This window comes from Carcharhinus amblyrhynchos, chromosome 9 (assembly GCF_965287045.1).
Source record: "Carcharhinus amblyrhynchos chromosome 9, sCarAmb.v2.hapA, whole genome shotgun sequence".
NCBI classification, from domain to species: Eukaryota; Metazoa; Chordata; class Chondrichthyes; order Carcharhiniformes; family Carcharhinidae; genus Carcharhinus; species Carcharhinus amblyrhynchos.
Genome location: NC_137332.1, coordinates 72,195,814 through 72,211,218, shown reverse-complemented (window position 1 = coordinate 72,211,218; position 15,405 = coordinate 72,195,814). Strand labels below are relative to the sequence as shown.

The 15,405-nt window shown below is 44.3% G+C and overlaps 1 protein-coding gene across 1 annotated transcript in view; it reads right to left on the bottom strand.

The window, feature by feature from the left end:
• Positions 1–15,405, bottom strand: part of LOC145347933 (ral guanine nucleotide dissociation stimulator-like 1) — a 107,557-nt gene that overhangs the window by 54,131 nt on the left and 38,021 nt on the right. The window contains 4 exon segments of the mRNA XM_080195921.1: positions 3,125–3,196; positions 3,549–3,623; positions 6,779–6,856; positions 9,869–10,077. Coding sequence (XP_080052047.1) covers positions 3,125–3,196; positions 3,549–3,623; positions 6,779–6,856; positions 9,869–10,077 — 434 coding nt within the window.

Sequence of the window (15,405 nt, the reverse complement as noted above, 5' to 3'; positions counted from 1 at the left end):
ACAAATGCTTGCATCCACAAGTGGCCATCATTTAAAAAACAGGAGATTCTGGGATTCAATATTTCAAACTTTCATCAGCTGGTTTGTTTTAATGCACCATCTTTTGTTCTGTACCAATGTATTTTTTATTTAGCAATATTGAGGAATAAGACAAATGCAGAGAGACTCAGTAATGTGACTGTTGTGGTCTGGAATGGTTTTCACTATGCTATTATTTGAAGCTCTTCCTAAATGATTCTTACAGGTAGAACCAGCACCCCAGCAATTCCCTTTTACACAGATTCTGAATGAAGCAGAGTTTAGTCAGACATTGGATCAAACTTACTTCTCGACTGAGTTAGTTTCTGAAGAACATGACTTTCTATCTTCCTCGCACTTTGGACTGTCAAAGTTTTCATGGCTGTGGTCATAAAGCAGGTATTTGCATTCAAAATTCAACCCATTAAACTGCACCCCGCCCCCCCCCCCCCCAACCCCCAAGCTGAAGGGGCAATATTTCAAGCCCTCATCACCTGGTGTTGTCGAACACCCTTCATGGCCTGGCAAATTCCTCACTTTTATAAGCAAGCTAGGGGTCAACCCCAGTTGAATGAAGTGTATAAGAGGACAAGGAGTACCAGGCTGGCCTAAAAATGTGACGCAAGCCTGGTGAAACTACAACACAGGGCTATTTGCTGCTGAACAGCATAAACAGCAAGGTGATAGACTGTAGATCAGAGCCAAGCTCTGCAGTCTTGCCACATCTAATCATGAATGGTAGTGGACAATTAAACAACTCACTGGAGGAGATGAGTCCACATTTATCCCCGCTGCCAGCACATCAGTGCAAAAGACGAAGCTGAAGAAACATTTGCAAAAACCTTTGCCCAGAAGTGCCAAGTGGATGATCCATTTTGGCGCCCGTGACCCAAGCATCATAAATGCCAGTTTTCAGCAAATTTGATTCACTTCATGTAATAAAGAAACATCTGAACTCACTGGATACCTCAAAGTAAGGACTCCAAAAACATTACACCAATAATATTGAAGATTTCTGCTTGAGAGTTTGCTGTCCCAGCCCAACTACAACAATGGTATCCACCCAAAAACGTGAAATGTGCCCAGGTAGGTTCTGCACACAAAATGCAGCCCAGCAAATCATCATCTCATCAGTCTACTTTCAATCGGGGAAGTGATGGAAGGGGCCATCAACAGTGCTATCACGCAGCATAACCTGTGCACAAGTGTTCAGTTTGGATTCAGTCAGGGCCACTTAGCACCTGGCCGCATCACAACTTTAGTTCAAACAGACACAAAGAATGGAAATCAAGGGGCAAGGTCAGAGTGACTGCCATCGACATCAAGGAACCCAGGCAATACTGGAATCAATGGGAAATCAGGGGTAAAACCCTCCTCTGGCTGGAGTTGCAACCAGCAGAAAGGAAGATGATTGTGCTTGTTAGAGGTCTGTCAATTCAGTCCCAGGACATCACTGCGTGAGTTCCTCAGAAGAGATCATGTCTTCGGCCCAGCCATCTTCAACTACTTCATTTAATGACCTTCCCTCCATAAGATCAGAAGTGGTCATGTTAGCTGATGACCTTACATGATTCAGCACCATTCGTAACTTGATTTCAACCATCGCCCTTGAAATTCAATTGCATCATCATTGCTGATTCCCAATTATTTCTACCCTGGGAGTTACAATTTTTCAGAAACAAAACTGGACCGGCCTTATAGATATTGCAGCTGTAACAGCAGGTCAGAGGCTGGGAATTCCGCAGCAGGTAACTTGTGTCCTGACTCTCCAAAAACTATTCAGTATCTACAAGTCGCAAGTCAGGAGTGGTTTGGAATAATCTTTTTCCCATTGATGACTGCAGTTCCAACAACACAAGAAGCTCAACACATTCCAAGACAAAGCAGCCTGCTTGATTGGTACCTTATCCATCACCTTCAATATTCACTTCCTCCAACAGTGACACTAATGTACATGAGCTGCAGCATGCACTGCAGGAACTCACGAAGGCCCACTTCAACAATCTTATTAGCCCATGTTCTCTACCACCGAGGAGGACAAAGAGCAAACACATGGAGCGCCACCACCTCCCAGGTTTCCCCCAGGTCACTCACCATCCTGACTTGGAAATATATCACCATTCTTCACTGTTGCTGGGTCAAAGTCGTGGCATTCCCTCCCTAACAGCACCATTGATGCACCTACACTTCAGGGACAATATCAGTTCAAGAAGACAGCTCACCAACCACCATCTTCTGGAGAGGCAATAGGGACAGGCAATAAATGCTGGCCTAGCCAGGAACACCCACATCCCATGTATGGATCAAAAAGTAGCCAATCACTTCCTACCTCCACAGGCATTTTGCTCATGCCAACCATGGCCACCACTTGGGGAAGTCACCAGATAGATCCTGGCCTATTCTGGAGGCAACCTCAGCAATGGCCACCAGTAGCACTGAAGAGGTGGTTGCTGAAACATCCTAGTGATTGGACAGGCAGTTCTGGATACCAGGCAACACCATTTATTGGTCAGGCCCATGGCAGCAGGCGACTACCAGCAACATGCTGCCCTGGTTCCAATGCCAGTTCAGAACCAGCAGCAGGACTTTGCCATCACCCAAAAAAACTCCCCTTTTCTCTCTTTCCTCCCCCCAAACACCCACAAAAAAGTTAAAAACTACCTCTAGGAATAATGCAAACATTAGACAAAAATAAATATTTGTCGCAAGTAAAGCTTACATTAACACTGCAATTAAGTTACTGGGGAATTCCCCTCGTCACGTCAATGCACCAAACCAGTACATCTTTCCGAATGTGGGAGGGAACCCACGCAGATACAGGGAGAAGGTGCAAACTTCACACTGACAGTGATCCAAGCCAGGAATCAAACTAGGTACCTGGCACTGTGAAGCAGCAGTGCTAACCATTGTGCTGGTGTGCCAGGACCTCAGTCAGTTCCTTTCATGTGATTTTTATGGCTGAGGTGGCATTTGCTGCACTATTACATGTTTTTATGGGCAAGTTCTTACATTATCGACAGGAACTGCTAGCCCCCCAACCATTCACATTTACATTGTAGTGTTCTGAATGAACTGGAATTGCTGTCACACATCAGATTAAACTTACTTTCCGATTACTGCAATGATTCCTGGAGAAACACGATCTCCATTTTCCTCACCATTCGGACTGTCACAGTTTCTGCAGGTGCAATTGGTCACAAAGAAAAGTGATTTTAAACAAACGCTTGAATCCACAAGTGGCCATCATTTAAAAAACAGGAGACTCTGGGATTCAATATTTCAACCTTTCATTAGCTGGTTTGCATCAATGCATCATCTTTTGTTCTGTACCAATGTATTTTTCATTTAGCAATGTCAAGGAATAAGGCAAAAGCAGGGGGAGGCAGTAATGTGATTGTTGTAGTCTGGAATTGTTTTCACTACATTATATGAAGCTGTTCCTACATGATTCTTACAGGAAGCGCCAGCAATTCCCTTTTACACAGATTCTGAATGAAGCAGAGTTTAGTCTGAGATTGGATCAAACTTACTTCTTGACTGAGTTGGTTTCTGAAGAACATGACTTTTTATCTTCCTCGCACTTTGGACTGTCAAAGTTTTCATGGCTGTGGTCATAAAGCAGGTCATTTTAAGCAAGTATTTGCATTCAAAATTCAACCCATTAAAACCCCCATCCCCCCTTAAACACCACCTGTGTTTTGTCGAACAGGGCACACACTTCATGGTGTGGCAAATTCCTCACTATTATAATCAAGCTGGGGGTCAACCCTAGTTGAATGAAGTGTACAAGAGGACAAGCCAGGAGCAACATCAGGATGACCTAAAAATGTGGCGTCAGCCTGGTGAGACTACAACACAGGGCTATTTGCTGCCCAACAGTATAAGCAGCAGGTGATAGACTGTGGATCAGAGCCAAGCTCTGCCGTCTTGCCACATCTCTTGATGAATGGTGGCGGACAGTTAAGCAACTCACTGGAGAGGTGAGTCCACAATTATCTCCACTCCCAGCACATCTGAGCAAAAGACAAAGCTGAAGCAGTATTTGCAAAAATCTTTGCCCAGAAGTGCCAAGTAGATGATCCGTTTTGGCCTCCATGACCGAAGCATAATCAATGCCTGTTTTCAGCAAATTTGATTCACTTCATGTCATAAAGAAACATCTGAAGTCACTGGATACCTCAAAGCAAGGACCTCAGAAACATTACACCAATAGTATTGAAGATTTCTGCTTGAGAATTTGCTGTCCCAGTCCAACGACAACACTGGTATTTACCCAAAAACGTGGAAATGTGCCCAGGTAGGTTCTGCACACAAAATGCAGCCCAGCAAATCACCACCCCATCAGTTTACTTTCAATCAGGGAAGTGATGGAAGGGGCCATCAACAGTGCTATCATACAGCATAACCTGTGCTCAAGTGTTCAGTTTGGATTCAGTCAGGGTCACTTAGCACCTGGCCGCATCACAGACACAGAGAATGGAGATCAAGAGACAAGTTCAAAGTGATTGCCATCGACACCAAGGAACCCAGGCAATACTGGAATCAATGGGAAATCAGGGGTAAAACTCTCCCCTGGCTGAAGTTGCAAGCAGCAGAAAGGAAGATGGTTGTGCTTGTTAGAGGTCTGTCAATTCAGACCCAGGACATCACTGCGCGAGTTCCTCAGAAGAGTGCATGTCTTCGGCCCAGCCATCTTCAACTACTTCATTCAATGACCTTCCCTCCATAAGATCAGAAGTGGGCATGTTAGCTGATGACCTTACATGATTCAGCACCATTCGTAACTTGATTTCAACTATCGCCCTTGAAATTCAATTACACCATCATTGCCGATTCCCAACAATCTCTACCTGGGAGTTACAATTCATCAGAAACTAAATTGGACCAGCCTTATAGATATTGCAGCTATAACAGCAGGTCAGAGGCTGGGAATTCCACAGCAGATACAGGGAGAAGGTGCAAACTCCACACAGACAGCAACCCAAGCTGAATCAAACCAGGGACTGTGAAGCAGCAATACTAACCATTGTGCTACTGTGCCAGACCTCAGTCACTTCCTTTCACGTAATTGCTATGGTCTAGATGATGTTTGCTGCACTATTACATGCCTTTATGAGCAAGTTCCTACATTATCTGTAGGAACTGCTAGCTCCACAGCCATTCACATTTACATTATGGTGTTCTGAAAGAAGGAATTGTTGTCACACATCAGATTAAGTTCACTTTCCAATTACTGCAATGGTTCCTGCAGATACACGATTTCCATTTTCCTCACCATTTGGACTGTCACAGTTTCTGCAGGTGCAATTGGTCACAAAGAAAAGTGGTTTTAAACAAACGCTTGCATCCACAAGTGGTCTTCATATCAAAAACAGGAGACTCCGGGATTCAATATTTCAACCTTTGATCAGCCGATTTGCATCAATGCATCATCTTTTATTCTGTACTAATGTATTTTTCATTTAGAAATGCCGAGGAATAAGGCAAATGCAGAGAGAGGCAGTAATGTCAGTGTTGTGGTCTGGAATGGTTTTCACTACACTATTATATGAAGCTGTTCCTACATGATTCTTACAGGAAGAGCCAGCAATTCCCTTTTACACAGATTCTGAATGAAATAGAGTTTAGTCAGATATTGGATCAGGCTTACTTCTTGACTGAGTTAGCTTCTGAAGAACATGGCATTGAAACTAACTCACAGTTTGGCATGTCAAAGTCCTCATCGCTGTAGTCATACAGCACATCAGTTTAAGCATGTATTTGCATTCAAAATTTAACCCATTAAACATTGCTGCCGCGCCCGCCACCACCCCCCCCCCACCACCGCCTCTGTGACACCTCTTTGAACTGAAGATGCAGTATTTCAAATCTTGATCTGCAGGGTTTATAAAACAAATCACACTCAAGATACTCATAAATGCATGAGATGGTGACTTTTTCTTAAATCTTCGAAATTTCAAATGGAACTTTGTGGTATAACCAGACACTGGAAGTGAACAATGCCTGAAGGGCAAATCATTTTCCAATTACTCGTTGAAGAGTTTTGATGCTGTGTCGATAGTGTTGCGCTTTCCTGGATAATTGGTGATGGGCCAGGGGGTATGAATCTTGGCAAAATACTGGGAGTAATCAGGAGTCTAGCCTAATCATTATCCAGTGCTATGCCATATTTGCCAAAAGTGTGGCACTTGGGCAGCTTGGCAAAACCACTGGGCAGCCAATTACAATACCAACTGAGGACCACTTCCTGCCTTGAGGGGCTGCTGCACCAGTTTCTGTTGTCATATAAATGCAGCTTCTAAACCCCACCAATCTCTCAAGTTTCTGGCACCCCCCAACCCATCATTGAGATGCCCTATCCTCAGCAGCCACTGGAGGAGAGGCTGTTAATTTGCCATCCATCTGATTGGACCAGAAGCTCTTGAGACTAGACTGCATCCTAAATTGGATAGTAGGCCCAGCTGCAGTCTCTTAACTGGTCACTATTGGTAGCGTGCAGCCTTGGGTCCCATTGCCTGAAGGAAGATCAGCTCCCACTTAACAGTCTCAATAAGACTTGATCAGATGTTCATAAAATTTCAATCACAAATTACAGATTTTTTTCCTGTGTCAAGCAGTCTCTAATTCAGTTGATATTGTTCAGAATGGCACTTCCATGAGATGCATTCAGAAAGTTGCTGCCACATAATCTTACAAGAATTTCTGTCTCTCCAGCAACTCTGTTTTTGCATTGTTTGGGATGAAGCAGAATTTAACTTACTCTCTGATCACTGCAATTGTTCCTGGAGAAGTACAATTTCCATCTGCAATATAGTTGGGGCTGTGGGGGTTTCCATACCTGCAATTCATCAAAACGCACAAATTAAATCATTTCCAAAAAGCATATGCATCTGGCCATTTACAATGAACCCTTGCAGACTAACGATTTGGTATTTAAACCCTTGATAAGCTGATCTGCCACACTCCAGATGGATAACAGCAACTGGGAAGAGACAGAGTGTGCAAGGGAGATGTGGAAGGAAGCAGCAAACTCATTTCTTTAATATTTTATAATTTCTGAATGTGGTTACACATTGGATTGAACTTGCCGTCTGATGACTGCAAGTGCCCCTGGAAAACACTTATGATTTTCCTCATAGTTTAGACTATCACAGTTTCTGCACCAGCAATTGGTCAGGAAAAAAGTTATGAAAACAGTTGCATTGACATTTGGCTGTTATTAAAAGTGTCAGAGTAAACAAATGGAGGTTACAGGAATAGTTCTTAGGGCAGGCCTGATGGGCCAAATGGCCTCCTTCTGCACTGCAGGGATTCTATAATTGTAAGTCACTCTAGATGTATGACTGCAATGAATAATTTCCTTCAAAACCTTCATAGGAAGTTTACAGGACACCAAAAATGAGGCTGCAGCGGGTGCAGCAGAGATGATCCATTTTTTCAATATATTTATCCTTGTTTCATTGTCCAACAGTGCCAGATCAACCTTAACTCCAAGACCTAAATAATCATTCCATTGAAAGTATTGTGACGTTGCAATTTTTAAAATAGAAGCTTTCAAATCTCTAGGAATGATACAAATATTAAAGGCAACTAATAGCTTCTTTAATGTGACTGCTATAGTCAGGAAAAGTGTCCACTTTTGAAGATTCAAAACACTTTAAAAAATTCATTTTACAGGTTGTGAGCATTGCTGGGCCAGCATTTATTGCCCAGCTGTAACTGCCCTCCATTTCGGAGGCCATTTGAAAGTCAACCACAATCGCTGTGGATCCGGAGTCATGTAGGGCTCATCATATAAAGACAGAAGATTTCCTTCCCTAAAGGACATTGATGACCATGAAACCATTGTAGTAAAACCCATCTGGTTCACTAGATCATTAATTCCAGATTTTTACTGAATTCAAATTTCACCATCTGCTGTGGTGGGATTTAAACCAGGATTCCCAGATTTTGTTCTGACTCTCTGGATTACTAACCAGTGATATCCACTGTGCCACTACCTCTCATATTTTATACATGATCCACCACCTCTCCTGCATTCTGATTGAAGCAGACTTGTTAGATTGAACTTACTCTCTGTTTACTGCATTCGTTTCTGAAGAATTTAGAATTCCATTTGAAGGGTCAAAGTTTCCGTACTTGTGATTTCTTACAAAGCATAAATCAAGTCATTTTAAACAAGCACTTGCATCTAGGATTGTCTTCCAACCATGGAAAAGCCCTGAAGACTCAGGATTCAAAACTTCAAGCCTTGGTCTTGTTCATTGAAGCTCTTTCTATTAATTCCTATTTAACATTTTATAGCTTAGTGTTGAACTATTATCTTTGCTCAATATTCACATATGTGCCTTTGCTGCATTCACCTGTTTAACAGTGCCCAAATATTCATGAAAACATGTTTGGGGAAACAGAGGGAAGAGATGAGAAATGTCACCATTTTTAACATAGTGACATTTTCTATCTTAAAATCATAGACTCCACCGGTTAAGGACATTCAGGCTGTTATAGACCTGTGTAAGCTCTTGAAACTGCTATACGTAAACTCCACTCCTTCTACATGGCCGTGCAATACTTTCCTTTTCAAGCATATTGTTACTAATACTTCCAACACCCTTGCAGACAGTGCAAACCAGATCACAAGCTCGTAGCTTTCAAGAAAAATCTTCTGTGGTTGTTTTGCCAATTTTAAGCTTTCCCAACCATAGCACATTTGGTAAACTCTTCTTCCCCAAATGCAGTTTGTTTCTCTAAAGTCAGAACACAAAGGTCATCAACTCAGTTGGGGCACACTGGCTAGCACCACTACTGAGTTGTGCGCAGTGACCCCAACTGACCACTTGTGAAGCACAGTAAGTGTGGGGAACAGAACAAGGAGAAACCAGTCTTATCTCTGATGGCATTTAAAAAGTATTTTATGTGCCATTGCTGCAGAATGATTGTGATATCTTGCATATTTCAGTAATAAACAGATTTGACCAACATCTCAGATTTTCTAATCAGGATTAGTTTTAAATATTCAATTTAGAAACTTGGCATTGGGCACAACAACAAATTATTTTTTAATCCTCCAACCCTTCCAGACATTTACACATTCAGAATATTACCTGTTGCAGGTAGCTATAACCTACAAACAAGTCTCAGGAATGGTAATAAACTTTTAATACAGGTGTCTGGTCATCATGGCAAGCTCTGGTTGGACCACATTTGGAATATTGAAAGCAATTGTGGGCCCTACATCCAAGGAAGGATATACTGACCTTGAGGAGAGGGTCCAGAGGAGGTTCATGAGGATTATTTTGTGAATGAAAAGCTTGATGAATGAGAAACATTTACGACTCTGGGTCTGTACTCAAATGGAACTTATAAGGATGAGGGGGGAATCTCATTGAAACTTACAGAATTCTGAAAGGCCTGAATAGAGTGGATGAGAAGATGTTTCTATTTGTAAGAGACTGGGATCCGAGGGCACAGACTTAGGGCTGACCCTTTAGAACCAAGAAGAAGAGGAATTTCTTCTGCTAGAGGGTGGTGAATCTATGAAATTCGTTACCACAGAAGACCAGGTGTATTTAAGGCAAAGAATGATGGGTTTGGATTGGTAAGGAGATTAAAGGGGAAATGTGGTCGAGGAACATATCAGACATGATTGAAATGTGGGGCTGATTCAGTGGACTTAATGGTCTAATTTTGTTCCCATACCTCATGGTCAGGATGCTCAGTCCATGACCAGTGACTGTTGATATTTCCAGAAGATGAGCTTCAGATTAACAACATGAAAAATAACAACCTGACCAAAAAAATCCTTTCTACCACTGCCATTAAACAAGAGATGCCACTTAATTGTTCTCACCTGTCCAGCAAGAGTTCCAACACACGATCAGCAGTAGTGAAAGCTCTGTATGTTGAGAGGAATATGCTGATATAGCTGAAATCATTGTTATCAAAAGCTGTAAATACATTTCCTACAAGCTTCCCTAAGGTCCCAGCCTTAATTGTGCAGACTCTACGCGTTTCAAACTGACTGACGGTGTGACCTGGAGGCACCTCGTTTCCTTCCACCTACAAGATGCAAAGATAAAAAAGGTCAATGCCACGCAAAAGTACAGCAACAAGAACATTCATTTCCATAACATTTTGCACTGTAGAGACATTACAAGATGCCTCACAGAAACATTATTAAATGAAATTGAGACCAAGTCTTGAAGAGAAATACTTGATCAGAAATATACATTTTTAAAGAGGAGTCTTTTACCAGTAGAGGTAAGGAAAACATGAGTTTTAGGAAGGAATTCCAGAGTTTAAGGATTTGGCATTTGAAGGCCTGGTCACCAATCACAGAATGAAACAAAATCAGGGATAAACAATAAGAGTGCATGCATTGCAAGGTTGGAAGTGGTTACAATGAAAGGGAGGCTGATTTTGTTCAATCTTATTTGACATTGACTGGTCATTTCATGTACTATGGAAACCATTTCATACAAAATAGTTAAAGCCAAAACATTATGTGCATGTGACTAGTTCACTGATAATTGGAGGAATTAGTGTACTGGAGCATGAAAAAATGCAGAGGGTAATCCCCAGTAGATGACAAAAGAGAAAGCTTCCCAACGGAACCAAACAAGAATGTTCCAAGTTCCAAAGCTGTCCAGCTGGAGCAGGACAAAGGGGTTCCACAATTAAACTCATGAGTGGGGAGGAGAAGAAAAAAGCCTCAGTTGGGCAGCAAGGTGTCAGGGAGGGATAATACCTTTGGTGGGGGAACACATCGCGTCCTTTCAGGGCTGTTTGTCCATCCTTTGTCCCCACCTGGCATGCAGCTCTCACCTGTGGGCTCCCCGTAGCTGTTTGCATGCGACAGCAGCCACACCCCGGGCAACGGCCTCGACAAGCCGGTAGCCGACGGGTCTCAACTCTCAGTGAGACAGGGAGATGTCTATCCAAGTATGTGAAGACAGAGTCCGGCGGATTGATCGGAAGAGACCAATGGAAGGTCCAACGGTCAAGAGGCGGTCTGTGCAAGCATCGTGGAACGCGAAGAGCAGGACAAGACACAGAAGACGTCCTGGTCATCCACTGTGCCTAGTCCCACCTCCAGCTGTCTTGAGTCTTGTCTTGCCACTGGATCTTGATGGGAATTTGGAAGAGAGAGTGAGGCTGACACTGCACAACTCTCCCTCACTTTAATCAAAATCAAACGCTAGTTTCGACACCATCATCATCAACAGTGTCCTGTTTAATCCTTGAAGTCCTGTAGCGATGGAGCAGCAGGTATGGATACACTGGGAGCTGTAGTCACAGATCCGCACGCAGGCGGCTCAGGTCTAATGGTCGTTTTCTGCTGACCGAAGCAGCAGTGGAACTCGGCGACTACGTGGGCGGCTGAGCAGTCCTCTTCAGGAACGCACTACTCACCTCTGTAGGATGAGGAAGGGGCTAGAAAAGGTGCCCTAAACATTTCCTGCTTCACTACACGCTGGCCAGTTTATCGCGGCTGGCGGGGATCCCATCTTGAGGTCGAACACACAAAATAAAATACAAGGTGACACCGCTCACCATTGGCTCTTGGGACATGTGCACGCTTTTGGACAACCCTACAGCAGACAGACCAGAGAGATGAACAGCCTTAGTTGCCAGAGAGCTTGCAAGGTACAACACTGACATTGCAGCCCTGAGCGAAACTCGTCTTGCCAATGTAGGTCAGTTGACTGAAACTGGAGGTGGATACACATTTTTCTGGAGTGGTCGCAGCAGTGATGAGCGTTGTGATGCTGGAGTTGGATTCGCCGTGAGGAGTCACCTTGTTTGGAAACTTGATAGTCTACCAAAGGGTGCGAGCCACCGGCTTATGACATTACAGCTTCTGCTACAGAACAGAAGTCAAGCCACCCTGATCAGCACCTATGCCCCCACAATGAACAACCCGGACGAGATGAAAGACAAGTTCTACGAAGAACTAGACGCCCTACTATCAGCAGTGAGCAGTACCGACAAGCTGATCTTGCTTGGCGATTTCAATGCAAGAGTAGGGTGTGACTCTGCAATCTGGCAGGGAGTCATTGGGAGGCATGGAGTGGGCAAGTGTAACAGTAACGGCCTACTCTTACTGAAGACCTGTGCAGCACACGACCTCCTCATCACCAACACAACCTTCCGTCTGCCTATCCGTAACAAGGCCTTCTGGATGCACACCCCCACTCTAAGCATTGGCATCTTATCGACTATGTCATTGTCAGGAGAAAAGACAGGCAGGGTGTCAGACTAACGAAGGCCATGCTGGACAGATCACAGGCTCATCGTTTCCAAAATGAGGCTCCGCATCAGACGCAAGAGGCGACCACAAGGAAGCAAGGTAATGCAAAGAGTCAACGCGGCCAAGCTAAAGAACCCCAGCATAGCTTCAGCACTGGCTGAAGACTTAGAAATCAAGCTTGCTGACCTACACCTCGCAGGCAGCGCTGGGGACGACTGGGAACACTTCAGGGATGATATCCATACATTTGCACTGAAGATGCTCAGACTGTCTACCCGCAAACAGCACGATTGGTTTGATGAGAATGATGAGGAGATACAGGCTCTACTTGTTGAAAAGCACTATCTTCATTGGGTCTGTCAGAACGACCCATCTTCAGCTGCCAAGAAAAATGCTTTTACCAGTGCTTGCAGGACAGTCCAGAATAAACTGTGTAAAATGCAGGATGCCTGGCTGAGCGCCAAGGGAGATAACATACAGGGATACGCTGACAGAAACGACTTGAAGCATTTCTATGAAGCCCTCAACACTCTCTATGGATCTCAATCTCTCGGGAGTTCCCCCCCTCCTCTGTACAGATGGTACATCTCTCATTACGGAGAAGGCTCAGATCCTGCAGCGATGGGCTGAACACTTTGAAGCCATCCTCAACTACCGTCATCTGTTAACGATAAGGAAATAGACAGGGTTCTCCAGGTTGATATCAACAGTGCCATGGATGACCCACCGGTAGTAGCTGAAGTCTCAAAAGCTGTCAGCCAGCTATCCAGCAGCAAAGCCCCAGGGGCAGATGTCATACCCGCAGAGATCTATAAAGCTGGTCCTGCACTTATCGAGAAGCTCACCGAGTTGTTCCTGTCCTTTTGGAAGCAAGGATCCATTCCTCAGGAACTTAAAGATGCTTCCATCATACACCTCTACAAGAGGAAGGGCAATCGGCAAGTATGCGACAACCACTGAGGAATCTCGCTGCTCTCCATCACAGGGAAAACCCTTGCAAGAGTCGTGCTAAATCGTCTGGTCACTCATTTGGAGCTGGGCCTGCTTCCAGAGTCACAGTGTGGCTTCCACAAAGGTTGTGGGACTACTGACATGATTTTTGCTGCGTGCCAACTTCAGGAGAAGTGTCAGGAGCAGAATCGCGAGCTCTACACAACCTTTGTTGACCTCGCAAAAGCCTTCGATACTGTAAGCCGACAAGGCCTGTGGAAGATCATGTCAAAGTTCGGCTGCCCTCCCAAATTCATTCAGATGGTACGCCAGTTCCATGATGGCATGATGGCCAGAGTACTGGATGGCGGAGAATCCTCTGAGGCATTCCCAGTCACCAATGGCATCAAACAGGGCTGTGTGCTCGCACCCACATTGTTCAGCATGATGTTTATTGCCATGCTGAATGATGCCTTCCAGGACAGTGTCGTTGGAATCAGCCTCAAGTACAGAGTGGATGGGAAGCTCTTCAACCTGAGGAGACTTCAAGGTATTACCAAAGTGAAGGAGGCTGTTCTGAGAGATTTCCTCTTTGCCGATGACTGCGCCCTGTATGCTGGCGCAGAGCCAGAGATGTAAGTCAGTATGGACAAATATTCCACGGCTTGTGACAACTTTGGACTCACCATCAACATTAAAAAGACCAAAGTCATGCACCAACCTGGTCCTCATGCACCGTACACATAACCCATAATCACAATCAAAGGGCAGAAACTACAGGCAGTGGACCAGTTCACTTTTCTTGGCAACACCCTCTCCCAAGCAGTGACTATTGATGCAGAAGTTAACTGCAGAATAGCAAAGGCAAGTTCTGCTTTTGGTAGACTGCGCTCCACTATATGGGAATGTCGAGGAATTAGCTCAGCAACAAAACTGAAGGTCTACAGCGCCATGGTGCTCACTACCCTCTTGTATGCCTGTGAAACATGGACTGTGTATCAAAGGCGTGCAAGTCAGCTCAATCATTTCCACATGACTTGTCTTCGCAGAATATTACACATCCAATGGCAAGACAAAGTACCAGGCGCTGAAGTTCTCCCTAGAGCAAGTCTACCATCAGTCCACACACTGCTGATGAGAGTGCAGACCCGGTGGGCAGGTCATGTCATCCGTATGTCAGACGAGCGCATACCCAAGCAGCTCCTTTTTGGGAGAACTCTCTGCTGGAAAAAGCTCGCATGGAGGGCAGAAGAAATGTTTCAAAGACATGCTCAAAGCCTCCCTGAAGTCGCTTGACATTGACATGACCACCTGGGAAACGCTGGCACAAAACCGCCCTAGCTGGTGCTGCCTCATCCACAAAGGCTGTCAAGCTCACAAAGCAAGGTGTATTGCTGAGGCACAGCTTAAGCGCAAGCCCAGAGCCATGATGTGGAGATGCCAGCGTTGGACTGGGGCAAACACAGTAAGAAGTCTGCCAACACCAGGTTTAAGTCCAACCAATTTATTTGATAGTAAACTCACAAGCTTTCGAGGCTTGTGCGTTTACTATCAAATAAATCAGTTGGACTTAAACCTGGTGTTCTCAGACTTCTTACCAAGTCCAGAGCCACCAGCGCAACAACTACAGTGTCTACACAAGTCTGTCCAATATGTGCCAGGATATTCCGTGCCCAAATTGGCCTGATCAGTCATCTTCAGACACACCGCAACCAGCCTCAAAATGACTAATGGTGTTGAGGTCCTCATTGATGACGATGGACGAACAACAACAGAATTGGACCTGCTGCTGCACCCCCACCTGGTAAAATGGCCTGCTGGAACTCTATTTAAGCTCACACCTGTATGAGCTACCCATAGATATCTGGCTTGCTGTACCACATCCAGGAAGGGGAAATTTAAATAAAAACATCCTTTCCATGATTTACAATCATCTCCAGAATCCTTTTCACTTATTACATGCCCTTCATAACCCTTAAGGAAATTAGTTTGGAGGGGTGGGATTGAAGTGATGAGATGGAATGGAATAACAAGTCATCCAACTAACCAGCCACCTGCAAGTTTCAACATTAAATGTCCTTGATTAGTTCATCTCTCCATTTTCTATCAACTCTTCCTGGCTGGTTTTCAATTCAACAATTAACAAAAGAAGAACAATTCTAAATTTGAAATTTATTCTATATTTACTGCGCACTCCTAGAAGAGCT